General features: G+C 25.6%; 1 protein-coding gene across 1 annotated transcript; it reads right to left on the bottom strand.

The window, feature by feature from the left end:
* Nucleotides 1-583: 583 nt before the first annotated feature.
* OCT59_020878 (uncharacterized protein) lies at nucleotides 584-2,619 on the bottom strand (the record flags this gene model as incomplete). The annotated part of the gene is made up of 8 exons (XM_066149461.1): nucleotides 584-648; nucleotides 722-784; nucleotides 871-915; nucleotides 1,037-1,084; nucleotides 1,151-1,192; nucleotides 1,265-1,606; nucleotides 1,940-2,066; nucleotides 2,134-2,619. 8 exons carry the CDS (start codon nucleotides 2,617-2,619, stop codon nucleotides 584-586), a joined length of 1,218 nt encoding a protein of 405 aa, XP_065990364.1.
* Between the last annotated feature and the right edge of the window lie 8,800 nt (nucleotides 2,620-11,419).

Below are 11,419 nucleotides of genomic sequence, written 5' to 3'. Positions count from 1 at the left end.
AATCACGTGTGCATTGGTTCAGCTGTGCCAGAACAACTAGGGTATCAAAGTTAGAAAGTTAGGAGTCAACTTTTTTCATTGCAATACATAATAGACACATACGCTACCAACCTTATTACGTCTGAAGTTAGTAATGGCTAATGACCATCAAATAAAATATTTTCTTATTAGTGAATTATCAATCTCTTTATTTACAAGAAAAATCATATTAAATAATTATAAAAATAGCGATTCAAAATAAATTCGCGAAAAATATTAGAATTATTTCATTTGAAATCTTATACAATCAATAAATACAAATTATTTTGTGCTCACATTGAGCCAATAAAAATTATATTTATACCAAACCTTTAAAGTGGCATGAGTATCTAACGTAAAATTTATGTCATTTATGAAAAAAAATTGGGTTTGTTACGAATACATAAACTTAATAGTAAAGAAAATTCGTTTTATTTGCTATATTAAATATATAGGCACGATAGTGCCGCAGTTACGAGGTCACGTTGTGCTGAGACTAATATTCAACTATTAAATTAAATTAACCGGATTACACTACAACTACATGTTAATATAAATATTAATACTATAAATTTGACTCATCAATATTATTAATGTCTATATCAAATTCCTTGGTAACATATTCTATTTCTATAATTAAAAAAATTAAAACTATTATTTATATATTTATAAATAAAAAGAAAAACATAGAGTATTTACTTACCGTTGTGTTGTTGTTGATTCATATTTGCGTTAATATCTAATTCGATTTCTTTCGTAAAATAATCTAAAAAAGTATTTAAATTTATTTTGATTTATAGAATTTACATAATAATAAAAATGTTATTTATGTAAAAATAAAATTTTATTTACCATGATTTTCATTCTCAAATAATTTTCTCCTTTTAATACTTTGATCTAATTATATTTTTTTAAAAAAAAATCGTAAATGAAAATTAAAATAGTTGAAGACCAATAAAGTATACTGAGTTATCAATTTTTATTAGATAATTATGCATGGAATCTAACTTTATCATACCGTTGATATTACTGTCTTCAACAAAACCTTTATCGACCTTTCTTTTATCTGTAAATGAATAATGTTATTAATAATAATACAAAGCGTCACATTAAACGTAAACTGAGTAATTACCAGCAGATGCCTTGCTATTTTTCTGGTAATAATAAAATGGATCTAAGTAATTGTTAAAAAAAGTTAGAATTTTCTTTACAATAAAACAGTCGTCAATATAATAAAAATGTTTACCGATAGATTGACTTCTTGATCTCCTTAAAGACATTGCGGATTGAATCATTTGACTTAAAGGTCTACTCTTATAAACGGCGCCTAGATTATTTATTGTTACAGGTCCAATATCTGATGATTTTATAACTTTGGTTTTACCATAATATTCTTTACTAAACATACTATTAAATATAATACGTATATCTACAGCTGTGGGTCTTTTATTTGGATCAGAATGCCAGCATTCTTTCATTAATTCAATATATTCTTCAGGTGCATTTGTAGCAATTGGTGGTCTTAAACCATCATAAATATCAATAATAAGTTCTGTATCATGATTTCGATCCCAAAAAGGTCTTCTACCTGTCATAAATTCCCACATAATCATACCGAAACTATATATATCTGAGGCTGTAATATATTTTTGCCCTTGAAAAATCTCTGGAGCCATATAAGGAATAATACCATAATTCTCATTGCTATTATCTGTACATTCAGTTGCAGATTTACTTATTCCTAGATCACCTATATATGCAGAGATATAATTAAAAAAGATATTTCCACTATGTAAATCTCTGTGGATAATTTTTGCTTCATGTATATTCTTAAGTCCATATATTATATTATCTAAATAACCCAATTTTGTTTTCCAATTAATATTATAAAAGTCATTACTTATATAATGTATCAAATCACCTGAATTATAATATGGCATAATAATCATAATATCTTTGGTAATAGGATCTTGAGTAATTCCAAAATAATTACTAATAAAACTTTTACTTGCATTCTTATTTGAAAAAATCTGATAAAATACCTTGAGCTAAATAAAAAAATCATTAGTTTATCATCATCGTATTGAATATTTAAAACTATTAAATGTGCTATACCTCATTTAATTCCTTGGACGCAATGTTTTTAGAATTGTTAAGCTTTTTGAGAACAACGGTATAATTTTTTCTACGAGTAATATTCCAATGATTATTTTTAATCTCATCCCAATTATTGATAGGACCATCAACCCAAGTAGCTTTATAAATTTTACTAAATCCTCCTTCAGCAATAAATTCTATATTATTGAATTGATCATAAGGAATAAACTCCATTTTACCATCATCTATAGTGGCATAATTACTTTGAGTATATCTGATAAAATCGTCAATAACTTTGTTTCCACTTTGTTTAGGCTTAAGTATTTTCTTTATATTGTAACACACGTGACAAATCTCGTGACTTTTATCAAAAATTTTTCTTTTTATATTACATTCATTACATTTCTTATATATGTTTTGTGATTTTCGTGTCGGCTGAGTTGAAGGTGTGTTGTCCGATATTAAAATATCAGTTTTATGTTTATAACTTACTGGTTGCTCCATTATTTCAAACTATCTAAAATAAAAATTTCGTTCATTTGTAACGTTCAAGAAAACTTTCTAGTATATATATATTTGTGGTAAAATTTAACACGGAATTCTTTTTCCAAATTTTCATGAAAAATTCTATGCATTCATTTCTTGCAAGTAAATAACCTAGACGCTTATTTCGGAAGAATTTTTGAATGAGATTTAACAAGAATTCCATCAAAGAATAAAAGAATTCCGTCAAAAAATAAAAGAATTCTATCAAAGAATAAAAGAGTTCCATCAAAGAATAAATAATTTTATAGGTACGGACTCATGCAATATATAAATAGGTAACGTACTCATAAAAAGGTGCAAACTTATTAGACGTAACTGTGACGGTAATTAATTAAGTCATATGCCGTCATATAAAGCCTATCATTAACCAAAAAAGGAAGGATCTACACGTTATTTTGGTTCATTCTACGCTCGCGGAGTCAACCGACAGAAAATTCACGTGGGGATGTATCACAATAGCGTAAAATAATAAAATTTTTTTTTTTGACTTTCTTAATCATTTTATTTATTAATCAATATATAAATTATATGTTGATTATTTTTTTTGTCCGAGAACGTAGTGGGACAATATAAAAATAATGATGAATTATAAATTTAATGCACACGATTTCTAAAAAAAAAATTATTAGATTAGATTTCTAATTTTTATGGTAAGCTTCATTTAATTTAAGAATTATAATTAGAACGTAACTAATTTTTTATTAAGTCATTGAACTTTGACAAAGGAATATAATATTTTAGATTTAAGTCTTGGATTCTGCCAGAGAACTATGAGAATGATAAACCAACTCGAAAATTATTAATGACAAAGGGTGAAATATTTAATTAAAATTGAACAAATTGGACAAGCAAAGTCTTAATAGATATTTTAAAATCAACCATTTACCGGATTAAAAAAATAATGTTACGGTAATAAAGTAATATTGCATCTAATTATCAATTTATCATATGGTTCCCTATATTTAGAGTTTATTAATTAGGCTTTCATTAAAATTTTCTTTTTATAAAGCATAAATAACCTTCTACAGTCAGGTGATGAATTTATCTAGTTTAATGAATTAGTGTATTTACTAATTATTAATATTTAATAGTTAGAGCATTATTATTTTATTTAACTTTACAATAATAATTGTATTTGAGAATAAATAAAGCATTTGAATTAAAGTATTATGAGTTAAAATTAATGACTAAGTAAAATAAGCTCGTGAATTAATTTAATTTAACATGTTAACTAGAGCAATTTGGGCATAAGTGAGCTGAGTTAAATAAATTGGATAATATATATTTGAGTAAATAATAAAAGAATTGTAACATGTATCAGTATCAGTTTTACTTACAATCTGACTTTATGACAGAGTCAGTAATTTTATTTGATAGTAATTAAAAAGCAAGATTTTTTTAATTATAAATAAGTATAATTTAATTTAGCTACATTTATATAAATTCCTCCTAAAATTAAAGTATTGAAAAAAAATAGTTAAATTAATATTATTTTTGATTCATTTAGTACATGATTCAATTGATTTATTTGGTTCATATGATCTCCAAACATGACATTGACTGTAGACGAGTTGGAATTAGAGGATGAATTAGAAGACACTATAGCAGTTCCATTTTATAAGGCAGAAATAACCAAGACTACTTTTCAAATTGACGTATAAGTAATCTGGATGCCAAGGCATATATCAATATATATCTTTAATATGACAAATTTCTACCAAATTCTCTCATTTTTCTCATGATGAAAACAGAGCTATTATATGTCTCAAATTTCTCGAAATCACAACTTAATATCACATCATTAAATTGAAGTAAATTCACTACACCATTCCTCAAATTGTCTTAGTTTTGCAGATATTTTTCTGTCAGATAATAAGATACCTGGATTCACTTCATAAATCCCACAATTTTTTGTAATTTTACATATTGTATACATGCTATGCTTGTTTAATCTATCATTCACTATTTCATAAGTAACAATGAAATAACACGGAGTTATGACACTCAACATTAATTCTATTATTCATGAACATTGTCTGTATCTGCATCAAAATAAAGAATAATGATACAATGGTATAGATTATTTGACTTATATAACTCTAACTAATGGAATTGCCAAAGAATATCATGGCTGAGTTAGTGGCTGAGTTCGGTAAAAATTAGCAGATCGGTATATTTGCAAATTACCTAGCTAATTTTAATTGATTTTTTATCACACTTTTATTAATAAATAATTTTATACATTTTTTTATAATTTTAGCCCTATAAAAAATTTTTGTCCAATAAATATTCGGAATGGGTTCAATTTTCCGTACACTCGCACGCTATTATACAATATTTGTTACAATTTAATACAAGATGCGGAGATTGAGAATTTTTAACCACATAAAAAACGTACAATATCATGATGAATGTCCAATAAATGTCAAGTAAATGTTCGGAACGGTTCGATTTTCCGAACAAAAAACCGAACAGTGTTTGGACAATATTTTTAATAGGGTAGGTGGGCTTTTGTTTTGGGCGGATGAATGGATCAGCTGGATCAGCTGCTACAGCAAGTTCTACAATGGGTGAATTTTTTTTTGATTATTAATTATTAATACTATTAGTATTTTTTTTCATTCTTATATTATTTTGTGAATCAATTTATTAATTTAATTAAATTATATCATTTCTTTCATGATTTTAGGTTCGTCCTTATGGTTTCATGTCAGGATGGACGAACAAATTTCTTTCTTATTTATCTTTTATTTATTATTATTTTTTACTACAAGATTACCAACAAATTTTAATTTTTTTTTATTATTCTACTATTGCAGAAAATTCAATAATAGGTGGTTATTAATTAACATTAGGTTTGGCCCTATAGTTTCATATCAGGATGGGTGAACGGATCAGCTACTGCAACTAATTCATAACAGGGGGATTTTTTTGATTCATTAATTATTATTCTTACCAATTTATTAAATTAGATTAAATATATTTTTTTATAGTTTGGTTCGGTCTTACAACCTTATTTTAGGATGTTGCAAATGGATCAACTGCTGCAACAGGTTTGATAATGTCTTATTTGATTATTAATTAATATTTTCTGTTTATTTTTCATTATCTGTTATTACTAATTTATTAATATATTAATATGGCATTTTTATCATAGTTAATTTAATTGTGTAAATCATTCTGTAAATATGTTTTGTTAGTAAGCAAATTCTAATAAATAAATTAGTAAATAAATTTAATTTTTTTCTTTAATAAAATAAAATAAAAACAATTTATAATAAATATTTTAGTGAATACTGTTAATATGATAGACAAATAATTTTTTTTTCATAAATAGATATGAAGATTTTTTTTTATAAATAGTTGTAATAATTTTTTTCATAATGTCATTCTTTATGAAGGTAGTTACAAAATAGATATGAAATTTTTTTCATGAGAAAATTTTATAAATATGAAATTCTAAAACAAATAAGAAAAATTTTAATATTAAAATTGAAAAAAAAATGACTTTTTATTAACAAATGATAAAAATTGTTCCTTTTCTTTATTAAAATCGAAAAAAAAATGATTTTCTATTAAAAATAGTAAAAAACAATTCCTTTTCTTCATTAGGATCAAAAAAAAATGATTTTTTATTAACGGCTTTTTTTTAAAATAAAAAAAAATAACAAAATCGAAATTAGTAAATTTTTATTTTTGGTCAACAAATTAAGTAAAAATGATCCATATATTGGCTAAAATTAGTATTTCGCTATAACTAAGTGATTAAAAAATTTAGCTAAAATATTTCTTCAGCTAAAGTTTTTGAAATTGTCACTTTCATGATATGAATTGGACACTTATTATATATATATTATATATAGTAATCATGTAAAAAATTAATAAAAATATTGGTGTAACTATGAGTAATAATGAAAAACATAGAAATATTATCATTTAACTGTGAGTTATTAATAAAAATATTGGTGTAACTATAAGTAATAATGAAAAAACAATAGAAAGATTATCATTTAACTATGAGTTGTTTAATAAAAAATATTGGTGTAACTATGAGTAATAATGAAAAACAATAGAAAGATTATCATTTAACAGTGAGTCATTTTTAAATGTAAGATACAATATCAATAAAGATAATGAAATATTGACTCATAATTATTAAAAATGAGCAAGGTCAAATTTTTTTTATTTAAAGACCTGTAAAATTTTTTTTTGTAATTTTTTTTCAAAATATTTTTTTTTTTCCAAAATGCAAAAGTAATTTTCTTTCAAAATATTTTTTTTCCAAAATGCAAAATTTTTTTCAATTGCACCTGTTCCTGATATCATTACTGCTTCATTATTATTTTCTGTCCATTTAAATTTTTAAAAGAAGCTGAAAAACTGACTGAATTTAAAAGAAAAGGTGTGTATTTTTTATTTTGCAACTTAGATAGCTTAGGATATCAGTGGTATTCTGAAGGACCATGACAGTAAGGATCACTTAGCTTTGGTAGCATGGTATCATCTTTTTCCTAAGATTATCTTAAGTTTGTTGTTAATAAAGGTCTGTTAGTTCTCAATAAGGAACTAGCTATGTATCTTCCTTTATTCTAAATAAAAGTTCACACTGCTAACCAATATCTTATTTTCTTTAAATAGACATCATTACTGCCTAATTATTGGTTTTTGTTCATTTAAATTTTTAAAAGAAGCTAAAAAACTGACTGAATTTAAAAGAAAAGGTGTGTATTTTTTATTTTGCAACTTAGATAGCTTAGGATATCAGTGGTATTCTGAAGGACCATGACAGTAAGGATCACTTAGCTTTGGTAGCATGGTATCATCTTTTTCCTAAGATTATCTTAAGTTTGTTGTTAATAAAGGTCTGTTAGTTCTCAATAAGAAACTAGCTATGTATCTTCCTTTATTCTAAATAAAAGTTCACACTGCTAACCAATATCTTATTTTCTTTAAATAGATATCATTACTGCCTAATTATTGGTTTTTGTCCATTTAAATTTTTAAAAGAAGCTGAGAAACTGACTGAATTTAAAAGAAAAGGTGTGTATTTTTTATTTTGTAACTTAGATAGCTTAGGATATCAGTGGTATTCTGAAGGACCATGACAGTAAGGATCACTTAGCTTTGGTAGCATGGTATCATCTTTTTCCTAAGATTATCTTAAGTTTGTTGTTAATAAAGGTCTGTTAGTTCTCAATAAGGAACTAGCTATGTATCTTCCTTTATTCTAAATAAAAGTTCATACTGCTAACCAATATCTTATTTTCTTTAAATAGATATCATCACTGCTTTATTATTGGTTTTTGTCCATTTAAATTTTTAAAAAAAGCTGAGAAACTGACTGAATTTAAAAGAAAAGGTGTGTATTTTTTATTTTGCAACTTAGATAGCTTAGGATATCAGTGGTATTCTGAAGGACCATGACAGTAAGGACCACTTAGCTTTGGTAGCATGGTATCATCTTTTTCCTAAGATTATCTTATGTTTATTGTTAATAAAGGTCTGTTAGTTCTCAATAAGGAACTAGCTATGTATCTTCCTTTATTTAAAATAAAAGTTCACACTGCTAAGTGCTAACCAATATCTTATTTTCTTTAAATAGATATCATTACTGCTTTATTATTGGTTTTTGTCCATTTAAAAACCATCTAGCCCTAAAGGACCCAAGCGGTATCATGAAGTGACCATCCGGATAGGAAGTCCCCTCCAAGGTATAGTAGTGACCTTAAGGACAGGACTGCGCACATGCCAATGGCCTCATAGGGAACATTAGAAGGACACCATGACCCTTTGTTGAAATGTGCAGCCTAACTGTACACACTAATTCACCATAATGTGGTATTTTTTATTTTGCAAACTTAGGTAACTTAGGATATCAGTGGTATTCTGAAGGACTATAGCAGTAAGGACCACTTAACTTGGGTAGCATAATACCATCTTTTTCCTAAGTTTGTCCTAAGTTTGTTGTTGTTAAAGGAACTAACTATGTACCTTCTTTTATCCATCTTTTAATAGATATCATTACTGTTATTTTTATAAGAACCACTTAAAGTGTGTATTCTTTTATTTTGCAAGCTTGGGATAACTTAGGATATCAGTGATATACTAAAGGTCTATGAACAGTAAGGACTAGTGCTTCGATCCAGATGAAATCCGTCATCTGGATTACACAAAAAAAAATCCGGATTATATCCGGTTTGATCTGGATTGAAATCTGGGTCAGAAATCCGGGTGAAATCCGGAATCCGGATCAGATTTCATATATAAAATTTTTTAGATTGCATATGACGATCCATATTAGAGATAATGGTACTTATTAATACAATTTGGTAGGTTTTTTTAAATTTTGTAGCATTTTTTCCGATTTAATTATTGAATTTGAATTAGCTTATTTTATCATAATTTGGGCCGGCACTATTAATTTGGCCTGAGTTACAAATTTTATTCAAATTATGATAAAATCAGGCTTAAAAAACAATATCGCTTCTTAAATTATGATTTTACTTAATAAGATTAATAAAAATGTAAAAATAATTTTCACTTTAATTATATTAAATAAATTAATAATAAATACATAATTTTTTACTACACTAGTAAAAAAATGGTCTATCCTACACATATCCTACACATATCTTACATATATCGGGTACTCAAAATGTAGAAAATCATACACAAATAATACACATATCATATACATATTGGGTACTTATATATATAGTATACCAGGACCCCGAGCAATATATGTATAGGTAACAATATCATTTGCTTAGTCACATGCTATTTTAGCCACAGTTAGAGGTTAGATTTGCGTAAAATTAATGATATTTTTTGCCAATGTCATATTTTTCATTTGCTTATTTTCACAGAATTTTTGAAAAGTCATATATTATAATTTTGAGTAAATTTAGTATTATTTAATAATGTATTGTATAACATTTAACTATATAAGCGATGGTATTATGCTAATATGCAAAAGTTAATGGGAGATGAAAAAAATTACTAAGACGGATATTTTAGTTAAGATGATATTACTATTGAAAAAAGTGAAATTGTAAATCATAAATGCGAGAAAATTTGATCAAATAATTTTTGTAAAATATAATATTATAAAGTCATATGGTTAGATTGCTTATTTTTGGGCAATTTGTGAAGTCACATGTTGAGTTTGCTTATTTATCTTAATAAAAACCTTGCGTAGAGCTATTATAAAAATTTTGACCTTTCTTGTTACCTATATATATATTGCTCGGGGTCCTAGTATACCTATCAGGTACCTGATATACGTATGATATATATATTAGTACCCGATATGTGTATGATATGTGTATTATTTGTGTATAATTTTCTACATTTTGAGTACCCAATATGTGTAAGATATGTGTAGGATAAATCATTTTTTTACCAGTACTAATCATCAATTTATCGTTGTTCATGACAAAATTTGTATATTACAAAATTATTTATCAGTTGCGAAACTAATAGACTATTTATTTATTACAAAATCTATAAAAAATATTAGAAAAAATTTTTTTTTTCTATCCGGATTCCGGATGAATCCAGATATTTTTCATTCGGATCAAAATCTGGATCAAAACTGGATATCCAGATGAAAAAAAAATCCGGATTCATCCGGATTCATCTGGATGGACTAGAAATGGATCGAAGCACTAGTAATGACCACTTAGCTTGGGGAGCATAGTATTATCTTTTTTATAAAGAATGCCAAAATTCTAAATATTTTTATTCCCAAATCTTAAATCATAATAAGAACTTTGGATTGTTTTGAATCAGTATGTTAAGAAGATGGTAATACAAAAAAAAAAGAAAAAACTTTACAAGCCATTTCTCAATTTATTTAGAAAATAGTAAAATAATTTTGAAAATAGCATAATTATTAATAGCAAGGTTATTAGAATCAAATTGAAACCTATATTGATACAAATAGAGGACAAACTAAATATTTATTGAATAATAAAATATATGTACTTACAGAAATGCAAAAAAAATTCTAATTCAATTATAATATTTCTAAAAATTTGTTTCAAGAAAAAGTTAACACTCATAAATAAATTTAATTGTAATGGAAGCTATTTTACTAATAAAATAAAAATAATGTTAGTATTTATTTGAAATTACTTTTTTTTTCATTGCTTTTTAAATGAGCATTCCATTGTTTAATTTGGTATAAAAAGTAATGTTCTAATTGGAATAGTTATGAAGATATGATCAAATTAAGAAGCATTACCATTATTTTGATTGTGTATATCAGTGTTGGCATTTGGCCGTGGCCAAGATTTTTTTGGCTATTTTTGCTACGGCCAAATGGCCAACAGGGCGGACATGCATTATATCACAATGTCGATCACTTGCCGATCATGATATAAGTGATATCGTTAAATTTGAAGCTTTATTACAAGCAATAAATGTTCTGACAATTTATGTTAAATTATTTTATTTAATAGTTTCATTTATCAATAAATTAATATAAAAGTATTGTGGCAAAATAAGGTGTGTTTCCAAAGTTAGATTTTACGTCAAATTTTCAATAATTAATATATATGCTATATATATGCCAATCATCTGCTAACGTGACTTTGAAGCTTCGGGCGAAGCCACAGATCTTCGGGCGAAACTTGAAACTTTTACAGTATATTATTTAGGTATTCAAGAATCAATGGCTAAAATAAAACTTGATAATTTTTGATAACCCAAAAGTTATCATTAAATAAATGTTTACAATTATTGTAAAATTAATATA

Source organism: Rhizophagus irregularis, chromosome 3 (genome assembly GCF_026210795.1).
Source record: "Rhizophagus irregularis chromosome 3, complete sequence".
Lineage (NCBI taxonomy): Eukaryota > Fungi > Glomeromycota > Glomeromycetes > Glomerales > Glomeraceae > Rhizophagus > Rhizophagus irregularis.
The sequence above is the reverse complement of the archived record's forward strand: the minus strand, read 5'-3'. Positions and strand labels throughout refer to the sequence as shown.